Genomic DNA, 27784 nt, shown 5'->3' on the forward strand with positions numbered 1-27784 from the left:
CATTACTTACAAAGCACCAGAGGGAGCAGGGTACACGGAAGGAGCCTCCTCGAAGACTGTTGTACAATCGGGCATACCCTGGTAACGGTGCATTGCGCCAGCTAATCCTTCTACCACCTGATTGGACCGCAGCTCGGCGGTGCGGCGGTGGCTACATTTTGGCGGAGCGGACTTTGGTCTGGACACAACATGACGGCGACCAGAGGGAGCAATCCTATGGCCGCTAGACATGGTCTGGAGGGCCACAAGATGTTTTGGTTTCTGGGAAACCAAAGGCTCTGACCTCGGTTCAGACCTGCACTCCCCGCCCCTCTCCCTCCCCTGCCCCATCGTGGCCAGTGCAGCTGTCTCTGCACTCTGAAACGGAGCGCGGAGGTGAGGAGAAGGGGGAGGAGACTGCGGAAGCTGCTTTACGCAGCTTCCTATTGGGTCTCCCGGCCCCTTTCCCTCCCCCTCCCCAAAGCCACACCTTTGGTGAAATCACCTGTCTAGGCAAAATGCAGGGTGGCCAGAGCACCCTGCTCAAAAATATACTTTTTTCTCTTTTCAAAAGAACAAAACAAAACAGGCATCTGCCCAAAGTATCTTGCTCTAAATACTGACAAAAAGGCACAAGAGAAAGCACAAGAAAAGAATGAGAGGATAAGAATGTGCACATACAGTTACACTCAAGGTGCCAGCTACCGAGCCATATTTATGGAGTTATTGCTGGTTAATAAAGCCCTAAACTGCTCAGGACCAAGTTATCTTAAATACCACCTTCTCCTCTATTTGCCCAGGCTTTTCTCTCACCAGTAGCATTATCAGCTATCCCTGGTTTTTTTAAATGAGATGTTATTGTTTTTATCATTGTTTTAATTATTGATTTTATTGTATTATATCATTATTTTATTTTGTAAACTGCTGTGAGACGTCTTCTTCTTTTAATGAAAAGTGGTATAGAAATTTTCTGAAATTAATTTATTTATTGCATTTCTGTACCACCCAATAGCCGAAGCTTTCTGGGCAGTTCACAACAATTAAAAGCATAAAATACAACCTAATATACACTATAAGAGTTTAAAACTACAGTATAAAATAGAAGTAAAAGCCAAAATAAAACCTAGCAGCAGTGCAAAGATTTAAAATACAGTAATGCATTTAAAACAACAGAAACTGAAAGACAAAAATGCCTGGGAAAATAAGAAGTTCTTCACCTGGTGCTGGAAAGTGTGGGCACCAGGTGAGCCTCTCTGGGAAGCTCATTCTACAACCAGGTGCCACAACAGAAAAGGCTCTCTTCTTAATAGCCAATAAACAAACAAACGGGTGGGTTAGAAAACATATTTTTAAAAAATAATTTAGGGCGCAATCCTGTCTAGATAAGCGGCCGCCTCCAAACTCAGAGGTGACCGCCTATCCAAAGCAGGGCAGGAGAAGCACAGAGGGGATTGTTCCCTCCGCGCTCCTCCTGCCCTGCTTTTTCTGCTAGACAGCTGACTGCGGCTGTCTACCCACAGGACACAGAGCAGGGAAGGAGGCTGCTGTACGACACACTGGATGTGTCGTACAGGCATTTCTGCCCTCCCCGCCCCAGAACGCCCCCCAGCCACGCCCCTTTCCAGCCACTCTGTGCTCCTCTTGCGAGCGCGGGGGATGGGGCTGTTCTGTGCTGCCTTGGAGGCAGTGCAGAAGTGAGGAGAAGCTGGTTTTCCAGGCACTGACCTCGGAGTGCGGGCTCCGAGGTCGGTTCCCGGAAAACTGCATATCCTATGGCCATCTAGCCGCTGTCTAGCGGCCATAGGATTGCTCCCTCCATTGCTCTTTAAAATTAGAGATTTAGCTGAAAATTAAAGTAAAATAAAATAAATTTAGTAGGCAAAGGTAAGTTGAAAACACAGAGACATTTCTTAAAAGAGATTAGAGTGAAAATACTGGTAGTATCTTCAGGCGCAACATTACAGGCATAAAAATAAAAACTGAAACAAGAGATGTTAAGTTTATCAAGAAGAAAAGTTAAGGAAAAAAAGCCTGAACTGGATCGATGAATTCAGATACATAAATAGAGGAGGAGCTAAACTCTTTAAAGTGGAAGTGAAACCAAACTGGGAGCCACTGAAAGAATGTGAGAGAGGTATCATTCCAAATACAGAAACAGAACAATGAAAGAAGTAAAAATGGGCTGTTTAAAGCAATTGCTATCACAGTATTCTTTTCCTCTCTGACCAGACAACAACCTAACTAGCCCCCCCCCCCCCCCGCCCCGCAGAGTGCCCTATGATTAGGAGAACTGCAATTAATAAGATGATTACAATAATGACCTTCTAGAGTTGCTTAAATTGTGGCCAGCAGGGGGACTATATTAAATCTGTGACTGTTCAGGAGATGGAGACAAGTAGCAAGACAGAAGATGGGACTGTGAGAAGACCGTCCAACAGATTTGTCAAACAGATAAACTCTTTTGTGTCAAAATTGTGATGAGGCATCTTAGAAGAGATAAGATAAAGGGAAAGTTGACTAGGCAAAAAAAAGGGCTGACAGTGTTGACATTACAGTTCTTACAGCTGTCAGGATGGTTCATTCCTGAGAAAGCGACATAAGAACAGTGCATCTATTCCAGACACAGTCACGATGACATCTATACAAGAAGTGAGAGTTCTGAAGTGAGAAGAAAGTTATTTTTGTAGTAAAAAGATGCAGAGATATTTGCCTGCAAATACCTTATAGGTACAATATTACTTTATAGTAAAATTGCACACTTGTCAATAATACTTGTCTTTTGGACTCTTTGAGCTGCTCATTATAGTAAAGTGTATCACATAAACAAGTACTCTCAACCTGAATGCCCAAAATGGAATGGCTCAATAAAGATCTGGGAAAAAATGGATTTTATCTAATGTTAGTCATGCTTAGAGTAGACCCACTGAAATGAATGGGGCTTACATTAGATATAATCAATACAGTCTTCTTTTCTGAGCACACCAGGGTGTGTACAAAATTACAGTGAAGCCAACAGGATCCAAAAGTGTTTCAGTTCCTTGTTGGTGCTGGAAAAGCTTTTCATAACAATAATTTTAAAGGGGTGAGGGGAGAATGCTAGGAATCATCATCCCTTAAAATGCTGGGAAGATAGCATTTACATGCCTTTTACAAAAAAAAAAGAAGAAGGTATTTTACCATAAAAATGTTAATGAGAACTGCTGTAACTGCAGAACTGTAGTAAGATCATGTCCTTCTGAGGAAAATCATTGTTGCAATTGAAAGGAAAGGTTATATATAAAGGTGGGGAAGCCATGGCCCTCCAGATGTTGTTGAATTCCAATTCCCACCTGCCCCAATCTGAATGGGCAATAATCAGGCATGATCAGGAGTCATAGTCCAACAACATCCGGAGGGCCGCAGGTTTCCCACCCCTGTTATACTTTGCCTTGCAACTTCTTCTGTATCTCATTAGGCCACCTGAAAGACTTCTACCCGGGAACATTACCAGCTAGTGTGGGATTTATCAACTACTACAAAGATCTTAACTGGCAAGAAATGGCATAGTTCCAACCTCCAACCCTATGGAAATAGTTTTCTAAAATTAGCCTGTGTGGGGGCAAACACCAGCTTGAGATCTTTGAAAAAAATAAAAGCAAAGGAAGCAGTGTTGGTCCATAAGAAAAATTCCAAAATCCTTGCTCAGGTAGTACCTTTATTAGGACCAGCCAAAATGTCACAAAATAGTAAACAAGCTTTCAAGTTCTCCAGAACTCTTTATCAGGCTGGATGTTAAGCAACGGGGAGGGGGCTCAATTTTGAAGCTGCAAAGTCTGCATTTAGTTACTTTCTTAAGATGGAGCGTAATGGAGATAGCACACTTACAGAGCGATCCCATATATGTCTATTCATAAGAAAGCCCCACAGAGTTCCCCAGGTGTGCAGGTTTGTAGCCTTACTTGAATTAGGCTCTATTAAATAATATGCAAGTTTCAGATTGTACTTAGCGGTGCTGGGACAAACACGTCCCCCCGCCCAACACACAATGGCTGATCCCCCCGTTGTTGAAAATATAAAATCCAGCAGTCATCTGGAACTGAAGAATGGACTAATGATTTTACTGCCGATATTAATACAATACTTTCACTATTATAGCTTATTGCTATTGTTGTCATATATTTGTGTATGAAACTAAAATTAAAGAGTTTCTCTGGATACAGATAAAAAAGTTCAGAGCCGCAATTTAGATTACACTAGTTCAAGCCTTCCCCAACCTGGTACCCTCCAGATGTGTTGGACTACAACTCCCAGCATCACCCTAGCTAGCATGGGGATGCTGGGAATTGTAGTCCAACACATCTGGAGGGCACCAGGTTGGGGGAGGGTGCACTGGCTGTTATTTTTCATGCTCAGCATCAGTGCTCAATTTTGAAGAATGGGGCGCTGCTTCGAAGTCTTGCCCTGTGTGCCACACCCTTCCACCTAATCCCAGATTTGAAGGGCTTTTACAGTTACTGACTAGTGAGGAAAAGGAACTCTACTCTTTCTAAAAAAGATATTACTACTACTCAGACGTCTTGGAGCTTCAGCATGGAACTGAAAGCAGATTTGGGGACTAAGCTCTGGAGTGTGAGCATGTTTTTTGCAGCAGATACCAAAACACTTTGCAACAGTATCCTTGGCTTAAGGTGACCCTAAGTATTAGAACATATGAAATTACATGTAGTTTTCATTTCAGTGAAGAAGAAAAAGTTACAGCTAGCAGCTAAGGCACTTCAGAACATATTTTCGCACCTTTGTAACCGTAGCAGGTGATATGACAAACGGAGCCATTGGATCGACAGCCTCCAACTTCATGTTCATTGAGAATGAGTGCATTCCAACAATAGGCTTGTCCTAAAAACGACAACATGAAAAATTTTATTAGCTCTGGGGTTCTCTGCCACACAAAATCATTGAGACAGAAAATTGTTCATAGTAGAAAATGAGAGATGCAGTGTATCTTCCATTGGTACCATAAAAGAGATAACTTTATCCTTTAATATTTCAGTGAGGGTCACACTAGCTCATCCTGTATTTTGAAGTTATTCAGCTTACAGAAAACCAGCAAATTAAAGCTGGCAGCAATTACTCTCTTACTAAAGCAGACATGACATTCTCTTTTCCTTTCAATGGGACTGGAATTTGCCACAATACTTTTCACCTAGGAATTTCTAATTGGCAGCATAATGAAAACAGTAAGAAATCCGAAGAAATACTCTTGTGATCCATGGAGAGACTATTTAGTGTAAAAACAAAAATGACTCAAGAAAGACACTGGACAAAAAGAAGCAGACCTCCAGCACTGAATACTACAACTGTAATGTCATTAACAACCAATCCTCACTTTTTCTTTAGTGGGGACAAGGGCACTTCTTTCCACAGAAAGTTGAAGGCCACTTCAAACGAAAGGTCAGTCAGTGGGAAGATATTCAGTGCAACAGAACCTACACTAGTTCCATACTGTCTTCTAAGCACAATTCAAGGGGCCCAAACAGTCTGGGACCAGTATAACTTTGAGACTTTGTGCTCCAGTATGTCCCAACACACTCTTTAGGACCAACCAAGAGTGGCCTCTGAACAGTACCATCTGAATTCCAAGTTTATTTTATTTATTTACTGTACTTTTAAACCACCCAATAACCTAAGTTCTCTGGGCGGTGTGCAATATATAATAAAAACAGCGTAGAATATAACCAAGGTAAAAACAGCAGCAAAGAATAAAACCATGACATCATAAAACCAAATTAAAAACAGCAGCAGAATAGTATTAAGAGCACTAAAACAGTTCTTGAATGCCTAGGAAAATAAAAGGTCTTCACCTGGTACCAAAAAGGCCATAACATAGGCGCCAGGCAACCCTCTCTGGGGAGAGCATTCCACAAACGGGTGCCACCACTGAAAGGGCCTTCTCTTGTAGTCACCCTGTCACCTCTCTTGGCAGGGGCACCTGGAGGAGGTGCCTTAATTTCCAGGTAGGTAAATAATTCAGACATTAAGAGCATGTAGACAGGCGTTTTTGATGACTGCCCCACAATGATGGAATCTCCTACCTCTGAAAACCTGGCAAAGCTAAAGCATATTTGGAAATTGTTTCAAAACTGTTACTTGGTTGGAGTTTTGCATCTGCAGCTGGGGAAGTCAACCTTGTGTCTGCTACATTGATTTTAATACATTATCTTATACACATTTCAGGAACTCACTCAACTCACCTGGAGCCTATGAGATCCAATGGGCAAAAAACGCTAATTAAAATAGCCTCATGTGGCTGGTTTTCAGCAATTACATTTTGTAGCTATTATATTTAACCATACAATATATTAAAAGCGCTCAACGGCAAGTCCCAGTTGTCGTACCTTAAATAGATCAGTGGGCACCAAAGATTCTTCTTCCTCCTCTTTTATTTTTGCTAGGATCTCCTGCCATTCTGCCTCAGTCTTCAAGTGTCTAACAGCTTCAATAAAAGAATGGTAGCTTGTTATCACCCTTAGAGTAGACCACAGCAAGCATGAATCCTTTACACTACTCCTGTGATGTGGTCAAGTCAATAAGGTGAAAATAGTTGACAAAACTGCACGCTACCTTTTGCATGGAGAGACTGCACAATACATTTCCTTGTCATCACTCCCTATGACCCCTATGCTGAATAATTTTTTTAATTGCCCTCAAGGTGTGCATGCTGTATTTCCTCTGAAGATTCCGTTTTAGCAGTTCTTAGGCAGAATCCTATTTGCTTTTAGGGGAATAAGAAGCAGTTGGGAGATTCAGTTGGGGGAGGAGGGCAAGTTGCCGATAAGGAACCATTAACGGTTATCCCTAGTGTGCTATGTAGGTGTACCTTCTGATTGTCCTAAGAGTATATCTCCAAGCACAGAACATATTGCTTGGATTGTTCTAAGTTTATACACAGACAAAAGAACTACCAAACTCTAGGTATCAACAGCAATTTGCCTCCATCAACATGGCAATTGTGCAAGCGGGCAGCTTAAGTAAACGTTAAAGAAAATGGGAAGCCCCTGAGTTCTGAACAGTTACATGACATTCATGTGGTGTCTGCATCCTTCTTGGCCATGCCAAGATGATTTCTTACTGGACTGAAAGATCCTTAGAACTGAGACTGCATAATAAACACTACTGGAGGCTTAACAAAAGAAAATGTGTGATTGAAAATGAAGCTTTGTACCTAATGGAGGCTCAAGGATATATCCTTGTTGGGTTGCCCAACCCACTGGATGGAGAAAGGGATCTAAGTAGAACATCCATAAGTCATGCTGGTCTGAATCTCCAAGTCCTTCATAACGCAGTCTGAGCCTTCCACCAATGTTTTCCAGAACATTGACTATCCATGCTCCTAGGGAATCTTTCAAGTGCTGACATTCTAGTCTTGAACCAGGTGCAATGAGATCCAAAGGATTTTTCCCTCGATGGAGCTGCAGAGCAAAATGGAGAAAAATGGCTGAATGTTGACTGCCCATTCACCTACCCTGAAAAGACCTTAAGACAAAATATTAATCTCCATTGCTCTTGCTGAGTTCTATACAAGACTTCTACCATGCTTACTGTTAGCACAGTGAAAGCATAACAGGAAGTCAGGCAAAATGGGATGTTTTTCTGTTTCTAATTCACAGCACTGCAGCTTCAGCTTAAACTCTTGACAGACGCATAGCCAAGAGCACAGCAATCTACATTTATATATGTAATTCATATATAAACTGGAGCCTGCATTTGTCTCCATGTTTTCCTGTCAAGCAATTTTCTGTCCAATTCAGGGCTGAGAAAATGAAAATTAAAAATCCTTATTGTTTGTGAGGGAATGCTAGTAAACATGTTTGCTACATGATTTTTACAGAGTCTACCTCCATACAGCTCCTCCTCCTAAAAAATATTGTTGCGGATCCCTGCCCACACACAGCCAGATCAAATGCCCCAGCCTTCTGTCTTTGTGTTTCCACTGTCTAGGACACAGCTGTAGTTGTAGTCAGGTTCATGATCACTGTGGAAGGGTAAAAGATCTGTCATTTCTTATCATCTCTCTCATCTAGACCTCTAAATGTGTTAGTGGTTCTAAATAGAGTGGTTGGTTATCTGTGTTATGGAGCTTACTTCAGATTACGCATGTGCCCCTTTGAACTAGAACACAGAAGTGCTTCCACATTGTCCCTGCATCCAAGGCTTGGGGGTGGAATCTTGTGCTTTAAATATATTACTTTGTAATACCTGCATTCTTTCATGAGATGCCACTGCCAGGCTGCTTGCATTAGCTTCCCAAAACAGCAAATAGCATTGACTATCTTTGGAAGTGAGGAAAAAACCCTTTCCAGTTCTATGTCATTCCAATATTTTTATTTTAAACAAAACAAGCAAGCATAGGGAAGCAAAAATATGTGTGGAAAGGACATTTTTTTTAACATCATGGTTTTAATACCCTCTCAGGGGCATTACAGATAAACAAAATCCAGGTGACACTTTGATCGTGTAAAACATACTTTAAGAAGAGATACGCAAGTGTACTTATTCAAAACAGCAGTCACTCAACCTGCATGAAGTTCATATTAGAGATGTTTCCAAGACTTGTCACCTCAAATCCAAACCCATACATGAGCTCATTCTCATAACAAACCATGGTTTGTCATTACATCTGAACCTGGCCAAACTATTTTAATGAAATTTACACTTTAAATCACCATTGTGGATTCCCTTCAGAACAGAAATTCACAGATTTCGTATTCTTGGGTCGTAGTATACAGTGTTCTGGCTTCAAGTTTTGCATCTCCCAAATTTGTGCATGCCCTCCATATCCCAGAAGTTTATTCCCTGCTCAAACAGTTGTGCAGACAAGCAAATGGCAAAATATTCTACTGTCCCAAAGCACTCCAAGTATGGTGTCTGAGCTGTTCTCTAGGATTTACTTTGGCCAAGTGGAACATAAAACTGAAGTAGGACTTAAGGAAGGGGAGCAGGCTGTGGGATCTAGTGCAGCCCCTCTACTGCACATGCCCCTCATCCGTTCTTGCCCTGGTTCAGTAATGCATGTGATGGTCACTAAGCCAGGTTACAATGATTAGGGTTCTCAAAGTAACTTTATAAAAGAGAAATCTTAAGGGGCGGGAGGAGAAGAGTCTCATAATAGACTTGCCATTTCCAGAACCCTGTCTGCTCATTCCTGCCAGGGTGGGGGTGACAGTTTCCCCCTTTTTTTCTAGAAGATGTTCGCTTTTTTAAAGTTTGCCTCTGACTTTAAAACAATAGGAGGGAAAATACCTGTTAGCATGGAGCTGGCATCATTTGGGGTCACAACCGAGAGGCATGTTTGGTCAGCAAGGGAGCTTTGGATCCAGTGGAATTCAAACCCAACCTCCACATGCCCCAAATTGGGCCCTACTACTGGTGGTACTCCTACACTTGTGGAGATTTCCACGGGTGAACCAGGGGGCCCTGGGATGGACATAGTGCCCCACTGGTGGAACTCCTCTCTGTCACCAGAGGGGCTTCTCCACCCCATCCTAACCTCCTTGAGACTGCCTTTATACAGGCTAGGGTTACTCTCTAACTTGCATTTAATTGTGCCCCTTTAAATCATGTAATTAAACAAAACCTCTGTTGTGTCAGCTTATTGGTATACAGACACTTTCAGGAAAGGGGGCTGGTGAAGATAGAACAAAACATGATTGCAGCTACAAAATCTAGTACAAAATTGTTTGTACTGATTTAACACGTAAGACTGGTAAAGTCTCTTTACTGCTGCAATCTGTGCGCACACTTACCCCTTCTAGAAGGTTGGCAGGGGCACTGCATGCTCCTTTCAGAGTTTGCTGAAGGAATTCCACCTGGTTAGAAATTTTATCCTTGATTCCTAAAATAAAGGGGAAAAACGTCAGTTGGTATTTACTCTTGCTATCTTATAATAATGTAGCAAAACATGTTGGATCTATCCTGGGAAGGTCAAAAGCAGGCCCACATGTCCATTCCCAAACAGGTTTGCAACTTTTGCATCACTCAGAAATAGAAACTGCAGTTAAGCATATTTTTGTGAGTTCAATACCCACATTTATAGAGTTGAGGGCTGGAGGCCACTTCTAGGGTGGGAACTGGCAGAGGAGTTTAAATATTATGAACACAGAGGCAGATTTTAACTGCTGATATTAATGGGTCCAACAAGTACATTGACAAATAGCTAAAAGAAGAAAAAAAAAGGATTCATGTACAGCTGGCTTACCGATGTTACAGCAAAGTGATGACTGTGGGTCCAGGAGTGATTTGTGATAGGCTATTCTAAGTAGAAGTTTATGGTAAACCAAAGACAAAATATTATGCAGGAACCCTGAATGGAGACCTTGGTCCAGAAAGTTATATCAATTGGCAGGAGGTTTACTAAAAACAATTACTTTGAAGGCTTACAGGTTAAGCTTCAGAGTCAAACCTGGCCTTCATCCCATGTTAGATAGTTACCTTCAGGCACTTTGAGCGTCTTCTTGTTCTGTTCACACCAGCCAATTGGGTGCAAGTCAGCTGTCATGATATCACACCAGAAGTCAGCCTTGCGGTCCTCCCCATAACCATCATATCGCAAAAGTAGTAACTGCCCACAAGTGGTAATGATTGTGGCAATCCAGTATGTGTCAGGGCCAGGTTTGACAGCAACCTCCAGTTTCATGCCTGGTGAAAAGCCATTTTGTGGGCTAGTGTCCACCTAAAAAAAGGAAGAAAGATGTTAATGCATGGCTCTGGTTACAATCTGATCAGCTTTTGATACCATAACAAACCTATTTGCAGAATATTTATTTTATCTTTATTTATTTAAAACATTTGTATCCCACCCTATATCACTAAGATCTCAGGGCAGTGTACAGATAAAATCGATTTGGACAGTATAAAATGATAAATAATTTAAACAGCTAAAAACATATTAAACCATTAAACAAGCTAATATCAATTAAAATCTAAAACGTCAAAATAGTGTGCTACTTTAGAGAATGCATTTAGCCTTCAAAGGCTTTGGTAGAAAGCCATGTTTTTACTTGGCACCAAAATGAAACCAATATACACACCAATTGGGCATCCAAGGGGAGGGCATTCCACAACTGGGGTGCCACAGCAGAGAAGGCCCTCTCCCCCTCGTCCCACCATAATGTATGTCTTGCACTGGTGGGATGCAAAATGTATGTCTTGCACTGATGAGACTCCCCTCCAACAGATCTCAGTCCTTGGGCAAGCATATATATACAGGGAGAGGCGCTCACTCAAATATCGAGGTCCCAAGCCACTTAGGGCTTTAAATGTCATCACCAGAACCTTGAATTCTGACCGGAAGCGTATTGGCAGCCAGCGCAATTCCTTTAAAACTGGTGTTATGTGATCTTTATGAGATATTCCAGTTAGCAGTCTAGCTGCTGCATTTTGCACTAGCTGCAACTTCTGAGTTGCCTTCAAGGGCAGCCCCATGTAAAGTGCACTGCAGTAGTCTAATCGGGAAGTTACCAGTGCATGTACTACTGTGGCTAGGTTATCCCTGTCCAGGAAAGGTTGAAGCGTATTTAGGTACAGGCCAGATACATCTTCTGTTTTTAAAAGTTGGTGTAGAAACTAAGGAGCTTTTTTAAAAAAAAGATCTGGATTTGGCTAGTGAAGAATCAATTGGGTACTGTGGGAAAAGTGACCACAAGATTTGGACACAATTGTAAGGAAATGATGTTAACAGCAGAAGTCATATATTTACTTTTTAAATATGGTAAATGGTATAAAATATATTAAATAAATAAATAAGTCAGACAATTTATTTCAGAAAAGCTGATCTGCATGCTCAGGTAAGTTAACATGGATAGAAAGCACTAATGAGGAATCAAGAAGAGTACACAATTTTTAAAAAAATCTGAATTCTTCCCTGTGGGCCACCCAAACATAGCAAACATGGGAAAAATTAATAGACCAATGGGGATGCAGAAGGATTTTTTTTAATGAGCTGGTGACCAAGTGAAAAAGCATATAAAAACTAAAATAAATTTGTCATTAAGGTACTATGACAATGGAATCTATGCTTCTCAAGACAAAGTAAGGAGGACAAAAGTAAAAGTGAACCGGGATTCAGAAGGAACATCAGAAATAGAAGAGTTTCAAACCTATTCCAAGAATAAGACAATTAAGGCTGCAGCAGTTACAGCACTCCTAAAGGCAACAAATAGAATTGATTACTGTTCATTAAAGTTTCTGCCTTCACCAAAAAGGCAACTATGGCCAGAAAAATGATGTGCAAAATTAAGTCAGCAGTACCTGATGAAAGCTCACCAGTGCATCTGCTCAAATGTTTCATGAAAAACAAAGGAGACTGGAAAAGGGCATTCACATCCTATCATCATAAAATAGGGCAATGTAAAAAAATGAAATAACAAAAATAGCCAATCCACAATACCCAGCATAATAGAACAGATTACAACATTCAATTTGTTAGCATCTATAAGATAATATGCTACTAAAAGCAAAGAAGAATTTATTGAAAATGATCATAGCACACTATTGCCTGCATTCAGTTGATACTACGAAGGCCTGTCATATGTACATAACCAACCCAAGCACTTTAATTACATTTGTTTGTGTGGGGAGGAAGAGAGAGCATTTTCATCCCACTTAAGTGACAAGGATTTATACTTCCATCTTTGTACATAACATATATAAAAAGCCTATAAGAACTACACACCACTACTAACTATATTTGCTTTCATTACTGTTCTATAGAATATAAAGATCTGACACTCTGGAGTGTAATGTAAAGAAGTCCGTATAAAATGTGTCTTCCAATCCCTACTGGCCAAAAGAGTTCCCCATCCCCCACCCCATGCATCACATTGCAACATATGGCAACATCATTGCCCCCAACTTAATTTAAAATTTTACATTTGTAAACCCTAGCTGGAGATTACCTCTGTCTAGGAAAAGACACTATGAAATTGTCCTTATTGAGGAAGTGTGTGCCACAGAGTGAATGTATTTAGCACTGGAAATAAGAAGAGTACGGAAGCCAAAGCGGAATCTAGGCTGGGGTCCCTTTCCATTAGATTAGCACATAGAAATACTTTGCAACATGTCAGTCATATCAGTACAGCTTTCTGTTTGTTGCTTTGTCTGCCTTGTTGCTCCTTTCCCATTAGGCTGAAAGGCTGGCTGATTTTGGAATTAATGATCAAGCATAGGTGCACCAAGACAAGCATAATAAAAGTGAGGTTCTTAATTACTCAGGTAACTGAAGTTCACAATTTTCCTATTTCGACTTCAACATCTATTTAACACTGCCTTAAAGCTGAAGTATTTTTGCTAACCTATAAATCCCCTCCTTTATCCTCTCAGCATAGCCTCAGATATATCAGTCAGTTACATAGCATCCAGAATCTGTTTCCTGCACTAAAAGTCACCTAGTGCAATACAACCATAAAAATAACAAAAGGTGAAAGAATGAATCCTTTCCCTCCCTGCAAAAGGCTTCACAATCAAAGGAAGATGGGTAGGAATGATAAACATGGAGAGAGAAAAGCAAGCAATTAAAAATATTGGATACATGTCTTACTTGGATGCATGTTCTACTAAATAAATAGGCTGGAATATTTCTGGATTAGAACCAACATTTTCATAACATTCTCTCTCATGCTCAAACAGCACCCTCTTATGGTAGCCTAGCAAGACTGCAATAGTAAGAAACACAAAGTGAACTAATTTACAGTGCAGTCCTATACATGTCTACTCAGAAGTAAGTCCCACTGTATTCAGTGAGGCTTACGCCCAGGTAAGTGGGTATGGGATTGCAGCCTTTATTTATTTTTATTTTTTTGCAAGGGCGTCCACCATCAAATTGTAGCTTGTCTGAGAAGAAAAAATGGCAGGTGATCAGTTGTCCAGCCATCTAGACACTTGATATCTAATTCCAGACCTGACTACAGCAATTATAAACATACAGCTAGATAATCTAATTGGCAGATTTGATATCAGAAGATAGTTAACTCTGTGCACCTCCTGCACTCGGTTTCTAAAGGCTGTATATACTGCAGAGCTGAACATGGCTGTGGGGAAAAGTAACCTTCCCATTTAAAGTGTGGCGATAAAATGTTATGTTTTTATACAGCTGCCTGAATACTGTTCTACCTTTTCACGTACAATACCACAGAAGATTTTTAGTAAAGGGAAAAGTAAATTATTTAAGAAAAAAATTATCTTCAGAATACAGTCCTAATAGAAAGGTAACCTCAGCTGAATTGCTAAGATATTACATTAAGCCTTCTGCAGGTTAATTACATGGCAATTGTAGTTCACATAGATTAACAAAAAACACTGATTTAGGCACAAGAAGGTGCCCTTAGTTCCATAAGGAAAAAAACCAGAAAGATGCAGTAACAGATACTGAATAATTTGTAAACACGTAGAAACAGTGTTCCAATTTGGCTTACATTTCTGAAGCAGTGCTCAGGACTTAAATCCTTAAAGCAGCAGTTTAGCACAGCAAAATTACTAGTGATACCCCAATTTGAACTTTGTCCGGTTTTATTTTTTTAGCTCTCTTTGGTGGATGGCCTGAATTTATGCTGAACTAAAAAAAAATCAGCCAAGAACTTTGTTGTTGTTGTTCAGTCCTTAAGTCTTCGTGACCCCAAGCCAAGAACTACAAAGTATTTAAAAACACCAACTTGTAAAACAACACTTTTCATTGCTGGTCAGAGAGAGCCAACTTGCCTCTGTTCTTCTTTCCCCACAATCTCTGTTTCCCTCCTTCTACAGGACTAAAGCCACACACACACACACACACAGCTCCTCCCTTCTCCATGTGTTGCTTCCAGGGAGGAAGCATGGCCATGTGCATTTCCTAAACCACATACAAATATGAACCAGTCAACCAGCCAGCACCCTAACAAGACCTTCTCTCTGGTAAGTGCCAGTGTTTACTGTGGCTAGGTTATCCCTGTCCAGGAAAGACCATCGCTGGTGGATCAGCAGAAGCTGGCCCCAATGTTAGCTCTGCCATGCCAAACCCTCTTGCCCCAGTGACTCTGTACTTTTACAGCATTAAAAAACGGAAAGCAATGGATACAGACTGCTCAAATGCAAGTTTCCAAAATATTAAGGTGCAACCCAAATGCTACAGAAACATACTATACTGTGTGGTGTAGTGCAGCCAGTGTGGTGTAGTGGTTAGACCACTGAACTGGGACTTGGGGGATTTGGGTTCTAGTCCTCACTTGGCCATGAAGCTCACGGCGTGACTCTCACCCTAACCTACTTCATAGGGTTGTTGTGAGAATAAAATGGCGAGGAGGACCATATCAAATGCCTTGGGTTCCTTGCAATGCATGAGAAAAAAGGTGGGATATAAATGTAAAATTAATAATACTACTAATAAAGCTAAAACCTATTATTTCTCCAGTCTTTCCCTGATCCTAACATCTGCTAACCTCAATGAAGGTCCATTAACTTTATGTGGGATGATCACACTCTGCCATGCATGTCAGCTGAGCTTTGATAGCCTCTCATAATAGGTGTTGCAGTATCATAACACACAGGGGCTCACTACAGACAGTAGTGGGGACGGAATTCAAGAAATTTCCTACAGACAAACACACACTGACAGGGGTGGCCCATTTGTCTAACAAGTTTCCCACCTCTTCCATTACGGGCCCACATTTTAAAATTGCTCTGTAAAAAGCATCTGGAGAATTAGGAAAGAAAAATATGTTCCAAATCCCAGCTGTTTGCTCAAGCAGTTTTTGCTGTTCAGAATTTCCAAACGTTCCAACAAAAAGTTAACTTCTTTTGACAAGTTTCATAGCAGTGAAAGCCACTGTACATTGCTTGAGCTTTGCCACACTACTAAAATCAAAGCATTACCATCGAAATCTTGAAGTTATACTATCGACTAATGCAGAACAGAAACAATAGCATTCTACCTTTATTAAGGCCAACTGAAAATCACAAAGTCATGATCTAGCTTTTGAGTTTCTTCCTCAGGTTAGATATTAAACAAATAAAAACAAAACGGGGGGGGGGTGAGGGAGAGAATGATGTTGCCAGTAAAGGACACAGTTGAAACTCCATCCGCAATAAGTGACAGTCATAAGATGGCAATCCAGAAAGCTTTTTGCAGACTAATTAATTTCATTTGTGCCAACTGCAAAAGATTTTACTTTGCAGCAAGGCATCCTGGGACAAAAAAGGGAAGTCACTCTCCATCTAAAAGCATACAAGTCAGCGATTATTTGGATCTCTCTGTAGCACTAACTGGAACATCAAGGCTCCCTTGTAAGGCAGAAAACGGGAGTAAATGCTTTCTGCTAATGTTATCCTCCCTTAAAGGGACCTGTGAGAATATTATTAAAGTCCAAAAAGAGTAGCAAAATACCTAAGGGGCTGCATTTAGATTTCTCAAGTATCTGAAATCAAAAGAACTTCTTCACATTATGGCTCTCCAGCGACTAGAGCATAAAGGATGCATTAAAAAAGGAGAGATCGACCAGATGCTTACTTACATGTTTAAATGAGCCGTGGGGGGCTGCTGTTGCTCCTGTATCTTCCAAATACTCATCCCAATTGAATTCTGCTTCTTCCACACCGGATCCTGCATCTACAATGAACCAGAAACATCATAGTAGTCCGTAGGGGAAATATATAACTAATTTGCTACTTTAAAACTCTTAGTTGTGCAGGAATTCTCCACTTGGATGTGGAAAGAAACTACTGGAATTTAGTGTTGTTTCTTTTAAGTGAGATAGATACCATGCTTGTTCTTCCAGGTCATTTGGGGAGCAAAATAAAAGAATGAAAAGGATTCTGGCCTATTACACAGAGAGCTTCTGCTACTGGGCAGTACAGAAATGTAATAAATAAATGAACAAATGAACAGACAGTCAGAATTAAGGATGAAGACTAGACAGCAACAATTCCAGAATACTGGGGAAAGGGGAGGACCTAAAAGACTCTCAACTAGTACAAGATGTTCAGACTATGCCACTTGTGCTGCTCCTGCCAGTCAGTTAGCAGCAGCCAGCAATATGAATTACTAAAGTCCCCATGCTGATTCAGTGTACCTGACACCCAAGATATACTGGGAGTACTTCTGTAACAAAACCCATTTAAAGAGGTACAACCTGTATCAAGAGTAATTGGCAATTCTGTGAAAAATAGGAACTCTTTGCATTGTAAATTGGTCGCAAACTCAGCCAAGAACACAGAACAGCAATCAACAAAATGGAAAGGAGAAATAAGAACATTACAGCAAAGGCTTAGGTGGCAGTCCCTAAGCGACTTGCAGATACATGAAGAGAGGGAAGCCGCTCCTTCACAAGCACCTTTGATTTGTAGTTTATGTCTATAAGCAGTCCACTCTGGATTTAATGCGTTACCGGATCAATCCTTAAACAGAAATACAGTGCACTAGGCTTGGCTGTGCACTCTTTTTCAATAGTTGTTTGTAAAGTTCTTAACTCCAAAGATATACCTTCATGGATAAGAACAGTTTTACCTAAGCTCCAATTGACTATTCAACTGCTGGCAGAAGTTCCAGTCACCATTTCAACTAATGTAATTAAGGGAGCAATCCTACTGGGACAGATGGCTGCCTCCGAACTTGGAGGCGACTGCCTATGCAATGCAGGGCAGGAGAAGCGCGGAGGGGATTGTCCCCTCCGCGCTTCAGCCGCCCTGCATTTGCGGCTAGACAGACAATTTTGGCTGTCTACCCGTGGGAAGCCAGAGCGGGGGAAGCAGCGGCCGGCTGACATGGGGGATGTGGTGTACCCGATTTCTTACTTCCCCACCCCAGCACGCCCCAGTTTTGCCATTCCACACTCCTCTTCCGAGCATGGAGCCATTCCGCGCTGCCCATGAGGCAGCACAGGATGGGGTAGAGGTCAGTTGTCAGGGAACTGAGCTATCCTATGGCCATCTATTCACTGACTAGCAGCCATAGGATTGCGCTCTGGTTTGCTTTTACAAATGGCTAATTTCTGTCATATATATTCGGGACATAAATAAAAATATATAAATACACACATACACACCCTTTATGCAACATGTCTGTGGTGTTCTGAAGTAATATATGGGACAGATGGATGTTATTTTAGACTTTTTATTAGTTTTACAACCCATCCCACTCAAAGCAAGTAGCTACTTTATAAAGAACAAATACCAGCAAAAGGTTTATTAGAAATTTGCATTACTAAAGCCAGTTTAAAATATCCTGCTTAAAAATCACCCTTACTAGCCCCGATACACTTGCCTAGTCAAAAGGTTTTATATTTACAGCTAAAACAACTATGAGCTTTGCTATTTCTGAATGGAAAAGGATCAAACACACCAGACATAGAAACATTTTCAGCATCACCTGTTTTATTTATTTCAATTTATATAAAAGGTAGGACAACTTCCTGTTCCACATCTATGAATCCTAACTTTCGTTTAGAAATAAAGTACTTTCTCCAACTTACGTGGTTTAAGATAGATTTAAAAAATGCAATGGTGCAAATACTGAAGAATGAGAAATGAGTAGAAAGCCAAATTCTGTGGCATTTCTTAATATTGGTTCTCCAAGAAGCAGTCTTAGATTAGTTGTTCAAAGTACTTAAAACCAAAATGCAAAATGCACTACTATTCAAAGGGGCTACAGGAATCAGTGGAAGGCCTACTATGCTAGTAGAACACAAGAAAAATATGCTGGTTGAACACTCTGCCACTGGAGCTGCTCTGCTGAAGATACATCAGAGGGACAGCTGAAATGGGGTGGAGTCATGGGCGGCACAGGAAAGAACCATACTTGCACCTCATCCCATATGTCCCATCAATGGTGTAACTTTACACCAGCAGAGAATTTCCCTCCAACTGCCCCATAATAACAAATGCCCCATAATGGACTGTGCGTTGTATGAGGGTTGTTTAGCACGACACAACAACTCCCGACTGCGGGTTGCATATTCATGATGGTGGCTGGCACGTGCCACAGCTCAAGAATAAATGAACCCACAACAGGCTGTTGTCTCATGCAAACCAGGTCAATGTGTCTGCTCTTGGTTACGGATTACTGGTAATTGCTCTATGGAGCTTGCAGTGTGGGTTCAAGTCCCTGGAGCTGCCTCTTTTCCCCTTGACATTACTTTTTTTTAACTAGGTAAGCAAAAGGTGAGTGCGGCCATGTTCACCCTTTCCCTCTGGTGGGACCGAAATGGCCATCTCCTGCTTCACGACCCCATGCCCTATGCACTGAGCCCCCTGGAACTTGCTGCTGTGGCTGACGTTGTTGCGTTTCCTGGATTCTCCCCTTGGCTGCTTGGCCAAGAGTCTTTTCCTCCCTGGGTGGGTCTGTATCCCTGTCCCAGGGCAACTGTGTGCTCTCTGCAAGGAAATGGCCCAGGGAGCTAAGTGGGGCTGTGTTGTGTGAGCTCTCCTTCCACATAAAACAGTGGTTGTAAGTAGCATAAGGAGATTCAACTTGGCCCCATATAGGGATATCTGGGGTAAGACATTAGTGGGGTTCTTGCTGGCTGTGCTAGATTGCAGCTGATGGAGTGGGGACACTGTAGCGTCATCTTTTGTGTTGTATGTGTGGTGATGTGGGTTATTGTGCTGGGACTATGTTCCCATCCTCCTCGCAAGTTCATTGGGAGGCATGTAGATATTGTCACTGGCACAGTCTCTGATTGGCTGGCTGTGTGGGTGTTTCCAGGGTCTCCATGCCTGTCATTTTTAAGCCATTTTTGTATTTTCTTGTTGCATGTGTGTTTCCCCTCCCATTGGGTACAGTGGACATTCCACCAGCATCAACACCAGCAAATTTCCAGTCCCAGCATAATGTGAGTATAGGGTTGCTCCTTTATTACGTAAAGAGGCCAACATTTAATTTCTTTGTGCAGCTCAAAGACTCCACAATTGCATTTGTTATGTAACAAAAAGACACGCACTTGTGCACAAACGCCTGTCAGAGAAGGCTATCAGGAGAGTCAGTGTCAAGTTTGCAGATTCAAAGGCAGTAACATATTAAGCGGCATATTATAAAAAAAGAATACCTGTGCTGTAAATACTGGGCAGGGCTAGTTATTAAAAACAGAAGACCTATGCACAGCACTTGATGTATTATTCAGTCCTTTAAGGACAAACCCTTCCTTTCACAGGAAGTGAAGTGGGTAGGAAGAAAGCCAAACTTCCAACATTAATGAAAGATTCTAACACTTCAAGTCTCTATTTATGGCAGATTGCATCACCCACATTAAATATACCGTGGTGCTACTCACTTTGTCAGCATTTTCATTCCTTGAAAGAAAAAGGCCACACATGCTCAAAATGGATAACTGGGAGTATTGTAAGATGCATAATTTGAGACCACAATAAGCATCAACAAAGTTCCAAAAACTAAGAAATCACAACTTTCAAGCTCTTATGTGAAAGGGGCTTAAGCGCACCTCCTATGCTCCATCTAAACAAGTTCTATGAAGTGTGGATAAACTTTAAGAAAAAAATCTTCATATTAAAAGAAATGGTGGCTGCAAACTCTGTACTTTTTAAAAATGTGGCAGCAGGAAGAGAGGAAAGAAGGAGGAAACACACTGGCCTGGTTTGGATATAATGGTAAAAAACTGTTTATTATGTGCACCAGACTCAGACACCCTCCCCTCTTCCTCTAGCATAGCCATGAGAAGAATATTGAATGTGTTTGTTTCCAGTATCAAATTAACCACAGATTAGCATTATGTCAGTACCCTAAACTGTGGTTAATCTTAACTATGGAGAGTTGTAACATGCTAGCTTCATAAGCTATGATTTGAGTTAGGCTTGTTTCAACTAACCATAGTTTAGACTAACCACAGTTTGTCCAATTTCAGACATGATGCTAAGTTGTGCTCAGCCTAAAGTGGAAGCCACTCCAGAGGAGCATGGAAGTATGGAAGCTTGTGGGGGAGAGGCTAGGCTCATTCCGTTAACGATACACCATTGGTTATTGCTGCATCCAAATGTGGTCATATAGTCACAGTAGGCAGAGGAGAGGGAGACAGCTGTTCAGATCAACTGCTGATTAAGTATTTTTTTCAGAGCTGCAGGCACACTGCAGTTATTATGTAATGGAAGTGCACATACATACAGAACTGAAGAGAAACATCAGCAACATTCTCAATTGCCCTGTGTCTGGATGTGGCCATTATTTAAAGCAGGGGTGTACAATCTGCAGCCCACGGGCCACATGTGGCCTTCTGCCACCTCCAGTGCACCCTGTAGAGCCATGGGGACCCCGCCAAGGCTTTCCCTTGTTACATCTAGTGTGAGTTTTCCCTTGCTAGCACTAGCACAACCAAGGGAAACCCTTCCCTTATTTTGGATCTCTCTAGGGAGATCTGAGATAAAGGAACTGTTTCCCTTGCTAGCACTAGCTAGGGAAAGCCCTGTCAGGGAGGGGGGCTGGCTGTAGGTGTGCATGGTGTGGCAGTGTGCGCACGCACACATACGTGCAGCCTATGGCACCTCAGCAAACACCTGATGCAGCCCTTGGGGCTGAAAAGGTTGTGCACCCCTGCTTTAATTTAAAGCAATTTTAGCCATGGTTTATTATTGGGTCGAGGAACCCTATACAACCTTACCTGGGAGTAAATTCACTGAATTCGCTGGGACTTATTTCTAGACATACATAGGATTGCACTGTTAATCATGTTGTATCACAAGTATGCAAAACTCTTATGAACCAGGTTAATTTGTCCAAAATATGTTTACAACTGAGAAGATACCTGTTGCAATTATGAAGCCTGGTATTACATTACCTGTCTCATGCTGCTGTTCTCCATTCATCTCCACAGCAATCTGGCAATAATTCTTGGGAGCAGGAAGTAGCGGAAGCCAGTCAATGCCTTGATTTCATCTGGTCTCCGGTACCTTTGTTTCTTCAAGCTTCCAGTATGTTCCAACAAAAACTGTGAAGGAAAATTTTAAAATATGTTTTTATTTTTATTCATATTGTTAGAACAACTAAAACTCTTGCTTCATTATTATTATGGAGTTAGAAAAAGCATAGTGTCAAACAAACAAGCTAAAAACCTCAAAAGGGGCAGAATCACTGTGGGTGACAACACCAGGCCTCAAAAGGAATTTAGTGATGGGAACATGCTATCACCCCCCTGACCAAAGTGCTCAGGATGATCTTGAGACAGAGAATGAAATAAAAGAGGCATACAAATGAGAAAGTGGTGTAGTAATGTTGTTGCATGTCCCCACCCACACAGGCACCTTGACACACAAGTTTCACATGTACATGGAATGTACGGCCATAAACAGAACTTGCCAGAGGTGGGGTGTGCACATGGCAGACTTTTGCACTAAGCTCTTCTTCAGATGGGGAATAGCTGCTTCTTAGTTTGGGGAACGTAGCTCAAAACCGATAACCAACAATTGTCTCTTTCCCTAAAGAAACCGTAGTTAGCATGTCATGTGAACCCTGAGAACCCTTGGTCTGCAGCATGGGTTATCTTTCCCATGATGGGTTGGCATGTCATCTGCCAGCCATTGTGGGTAAAGGGCATTGAGCCACATGGCAAGAGAGGCAGAAGCCTGCGCCACCTTGCCCAGCAGGGCCGTGATCACCATTCACGATCAAGCCCAAGCCCAAGCCACTGCCCATGCCCCTTTCCCGTTGCCAGTGACAGCCCCCCCAGTGGTGTTCAAATGGAACCCTGGAGCGGCTGTCACCCCCCCCCCCCCCGGCTCCGATCATGGTCAGGGTCGGGTCCCTTGTTTTTTTTCCCAGTCCCATGAAACTTTTTTTTTGCACTTTTCTGTAACCAGGGATGTGCACAAGTGGGGGCTCTTTCTGCGGTTTCCTGATGCTGCGCACTTATCTGCAGGATCCCCCTTCGTGCCAGGGTGGGCCAGCACCCCAAGGGGGTCCCCCACTTGGCCATCTACTTCCTCCCAGCCCCTCTCCTTTCCATTTTTGTTTCATTTCTTCATTCTGATCTTGCACAAGATTGGAATGAGGAAATGAAAAAAAAATGTAGCACCCCGTTTCTTCTGAAAAATGGGGATGCCTGCCCCTTCTCACCCCTCCCTGTGCCGGCCCCCCTCCCCATGCTGGGCACCCAGCCTCTTCAGTAGAAATGGGGTGCTTTCCCACCTCCCCATAGGGATTGCTATCTCTGCCTCGCTTATGACAGCTGTCAAAACTGACAGCAGCAAAGCAGAGGCAGCGATTGTGGGGCTGGATACTGGCTCTCCCCACCTGCATCCCTTCACGTTTGGGCACCATGCAGGGGGGCAAGCTGGTATCCTTCAGTTTCCTGATGCTGCACACCTGCGCAGTGTCATGAAACTGAAGGAAAGTAAAATAAAAGAGCCCCCAGTTGCACACATTCCCCGGTTACAAGGAAGTGCAGAAAAAAAGTTTCCCTGTTTCATTTTTGCACAAAAACAGAACAAGGGGGGGGGGGAAAGGACCCGACCCCGATTGGGGGACTTGGTAACAGACAAGATGGGCCTGCCATGGGTCTCCTGGGATGCAGGGTGGAAGACTGAGGGAGACAATTGGGCAAACAAACAACCCATGCTGGGTTGTTTGCCTGATTGTGGGGTGGGTCTGCTAGCCTCCCAAGGTGGGTGGTACATGAAACAACCCACCTTGCGTGGCTTGCCAACCACCATGGGATAGCGCTTTGTGTGAGCAGGCCATAGCGTTTTGCACAAAGAATACAAGGGTTTGATTGCTGGTCATAGGCTGGGTCAAAACAAAGGGGACAAAGGCCTGGTTCTGACTCCTATAGACGATACAGGGAGGTTCTCTGCCTCTTAACGGATTTTAGGCTATCCAGGGTAGCCCATTCAGAAGGAGTCATTAAGGATGATTAGAACGGAGCTGCTAGGGCTTTGACCTCACTGAACAGGAGGTAGCTTCATGAGGACATTTCACAATGGGGTCATTTTTCCTGCCAGGGCATTTAATTGGCCAATTCAAAAGTACCCTAGTGGATAAGTCACTGGGTGATGGCGGGGTAATTGGGCAGACATTCACAGGCATCCCCAGGCAGAGACCCTCCCTTTAATTTAATTGAGGTGTAGTTACATGTTCAGGGTGGCAGCAGCATTCCAGAGCATAATTATCTTTCCTGGCTAGCAACTATTCTAGCTTTGCCTTCCAGAACAAAATGAATTCCAGAGCCAAGGTGTCAGGGCAAGGTCCAATAAATCCAATAGCACCAGTCTTGTGGAGTGGAAATTTTTCCAAAATGGACGTTTTTCGAGTGGTTTATTTTATGTAGCCTAGCTACAGTTATCCATGCTCTGATAACCTGTTGTCTAGATTACTGCAATGTGCTATACATGGGGCTGCCTTTGAAAATGGTCCGGAAACTTCAGCTGGTCCAAAATAGTGCAGCAAGACTGTTAACGGGGACCAGCCAATGTGATCATATTATACTGGTACTTTTCCTGCTGCACTAGCTGCCAGTCCCTTTCTGGGCCCGATTCAAAGTGCTGGTATTAATGTTCAAGGCCCTTAATGGCTTGGGGCCAGGTTACCTGAAGGATTGTCTTCGTCCCATATGTGCCTGCCCGGACCCTAAGATCATCTTCAGCAGCCCTTCTCCAGGAGCCCCCACCAAAGGAACCAAGGCAGGTGGCTACCAGGAAAAAAGTCTTTTCTGTTGTGGCTCCCCAGCTGTGGAATGAGTACCTAAAGAGGCTCGAGTGACACCTACACTGTGCTCTTTTCAGTACCAGGTGAAGACCTTTTTATTTTCCCAGGCATTTTTTAGATACCAGGTTTTTTTAGCTCTGTTGTTTTAAATCTGGTATTGCATTTTAAATCTCTTTATTGCTGCTAGGTTTTACTCTGGTTGTACTTTTATACTGTAGTTTTAAGCTATTATATTTTACATTGTATTTTATGCTGTATTTTGTGGTTTTAATTTCTGTGAGCCGCCCGGGGAGCTTCAGCTATTGGGCGGTATAGAAAGGTAATAAAATAAATAAATAAATCTCTCCAAACTGGTTGAACAGGCATTAAAATAGCAAATGCAGTTCAATGTAAGCAAATGTAAAGTGATGCACGTTGGGACAAAAACTCCTAACTTCACTTATATGCTAATGAGGTCTGAGCTGGCAGTATCTGACCAGGAAAGGGACCTTAGGTTGTGATGGATAGCTCCATAAAAATGGTGACTCAGTGAAAATTGGTGACTCCTGTGAAAAAGGGAAATTGTATGTTGGGGATTATTAGAAAAGTAATTGAAAATAAAACTGTGAATATCACACTGCCTTTATAGAAACCTATGGTGTGGCAACCACACTTGGAATACTGTGTACAGTTCTCCTCACCACACCTTAAAATATATATATTGCAGAACTGGTAAAGATGCAGAAAAAGGCAACCAAAATTATCAAGGGGCTGAGGCAACTCCCCTATGAGTAAGAATCATAACATCTGGGGCTTTTCAGATAAAAGGTGAATGGGGGGAGAGGGAAGAGAGACATGATAGGGATGTATAAGGTTATGTAGGAAGTGGAGAAATTGGATAGGCATCTCTCATAATATTAGAACCCACGGTCATGAAGCTGAATGGTAGGAGATTTGAGACTTATTCACACACTACATAGTTAAACTATGGAATTTGCTACCACAAGATGTAGCGACGGCCACCAACTTGGATGGCTTTAGAAGGGGATTAGACAAATTCATGGAGAATATAGCTATCAATAGCTACTAGTCATGGTTGCTATATATTACATCTGGTATCAGAGGCAGTATGCTGGGGAACACAACTGGGAAGGTGCTATTGTATTCATGTCCTGCTTGTGGGATTCCCATAGGTATCTGTTTGGCCACTGTGGGATCAAAATGCTAGACTAAGTAAACTATTAGTCTGATCCAGCATCAGTGTTGATTCAAGCAGAGCTGTAAAAGAATCCCAGCTGTGTGAGCACACAGGAACCTAACACACAGGCATTCAGTAAACAATTAAGTTATAAAATACACACAAAAGTGGTTGATAGCTAATAACAGTTTAAAAATATTTTCCACCTTGCAGCAGAAGTTGCACCCAAAATACATCAAGAATTCAAAAGATGTTTCCAACCCTGAACACAAGCCACTTTGCATCAGTGCAGCTACAGCTAAGTATAGGACCGGGAGATCAGTTTGCTTTGATTTCTGTTTGGACTTAACCACCTAATTGTCAACCTACTCAGTGATAATTGAATTCACACGTCAGGAAACATGCCCCAGAGATTCCTGTGTTAGGCTGATCAGAGGGCAAATATGGGAAGTAATTACAGTGGCAATCAAAAATTAACCTATCCCTATTCAAGAGCTAATTACCAGAAACCAGACAGGACTTAAAAGGGGAAAAAGGCAAGACTTGGATAAATATGTGTTTTTAAGTTCTAAACCTTAATACCAACATTACCTTGAGGTTTATATACAACAGTGAACCCAAGAAGTGAACAAAATTATAGGTTTCTGCATGACCAAGTGTCATGCTGGGTCTAGAATTGACTGAATAATTAACCCCAATAAACCTGACTGTAAATGCTAATCTTGGGAAAAATAAAGAAATATTTAGAATGCATGTTAAGTTTGAACATTTTTGTTGGGTAACAAAATTAACAATATGAACTATAACAAAGCTATAAACGTCAACCTAGATGAACTCATAGTGAATTGAAGAATTACATGGAAAGATGCTAATGTTTTAAAAGTCCTTTGACTTTTCAAAGTAGTTCAGGATCCTAAATATTAGAATGGATTTTATCCACCAAGATGAAAACTAAAGTAATTTATTTTGTTGTTATCCACAATAGAAATCTTTGTAAATTCACTTCCTATGTCAGTAGATAACTTTCTAGAAAATAATTACATTAACATACCATGTGTTTACACCTAAATTTAGGGCATGAATACAATGCAGAAACAATAAATTCTCATTACCATGCTCTGTTTACCCCAACCTATATCATTTTACTCCAAATGGCTCCATATACAAGTTGTTGGATGATGAGATGATCTCATTGGAAAGTTATAAACCATTCCGAATGTTCCACAGAGACTGGCAACTAGATTTTACATTAGCTTCACAACTGTTTGAAAGTAAGGGAAAATGTGAGACTGGTAATACTATATATTTGTGTACTAAACACTAACAGAAGTGTCCAGGATTTTCTACTACTCCAGGGTGGGTGTGGCATTAAAATCAGCAATTTTAGGGTTTTTTTCAGGTTTTAAACTCATTTCAAACCTGAAAAAAACCCTAAATTTTAAAATGGCGATACTTCTTGTTGTGCATTGCATTCCACAATTTGAATCTGTACTACTCTTTCCCTGTACTGTTTATCAACACAGCTTTTGTAAAATGAAGTAAAATCCAACAGCAAGAATAAGGCAGGCTGCAATCCTAGACACACTTACCTGGAAGGAAGTCACAGTGAACTAAGTGGGGCTTACTTCTGAGTAGACATGCCTATGATTGCACTGTAATTTGTTTACAGATGTGATATTTTGAAGTCAGACCATCATTTAGGAGCTCCTTTGACTCACTGAATTATTTACAAATGCTGATTCTTAGGCAAAGCAGGATAAGTAGAATGGCCTAACTGGGACTATGGTGTAGGGGCCGGGGTGGGGTGGGGTGGGGGTAGGGATGTCAGAGAATTTCGCCACGAATCTCAGGGAGGCCGAATGCGAGCGCATTCGGCCCCCCGAAATCGGTGGCGAAACAGTCTGCCTCCCCCACCCCCGGAACGGGACTTACCTTCGGCAAATCTTCCTGGCGGCGGCAGCTGCCGGTCTTCTGACCGGCTG

General features: G+C 41.9%; 1 protein-coding gene across 2 annotated transcripts in view; it reads right to left on the reverse strand.

Annotated features, from left to right (window-relative positions):
• SFMBT1 (Scm like with four mbt domains 1) overlaps window positions 1-27784 on the reverse strand; it is a 100806-nt gene that overhangs the window by 23712 nt on the left and 49310 nt on the right. For both annotated transcript variants that reach the window (XM_084839787.1, XM_084839788.1), the window contains exons 2-8: window positions 21765-21914; window positions 16497-16591; window positions 10447-10687; window positions 9762-9850; window positions 7181-7427; window positions 6354-6451; window positions 4753-4854 (exon numbers count right to left, since the gene is read on the reverse strand). In XM_084839787.1, coding sequence (XP_084695913.1) covers window positions 4753-4854; window positions 6354-6451; window positions 7181-7427; window positions 9762-9850; window positions 10447-10687; window positions 16497-16591; window positions 21765-21792 — 900 coding nt within the window. In that variant the 5' untranslated portion in view covers window positions 21793-21914. The remainder of the gene's footprint in view (window positions 1-4752; window positions 4855-6353; window positions 6452-7180; window positions 7428-9761; window positions 9851-10446; window positions 10688-16496; window positions 16592-21764; window positions 21915-27784) is intronic.

This window comes from Heloderma suspectum, chromosome 2 (genome assembly GCF_057233095.1).
Source record: "Heloderma suspectum isolate Gila_16-S chromosome 2, 16-S_ref, whole genome shotgun sequence".
In the NCBI taxonomy this organism is placed as follows: Eukaryota; Metazoa; Chordata; class Lepidosauria; order Squamata; family Helodermatidae; genus Heloderma; species Heloderma suspectum.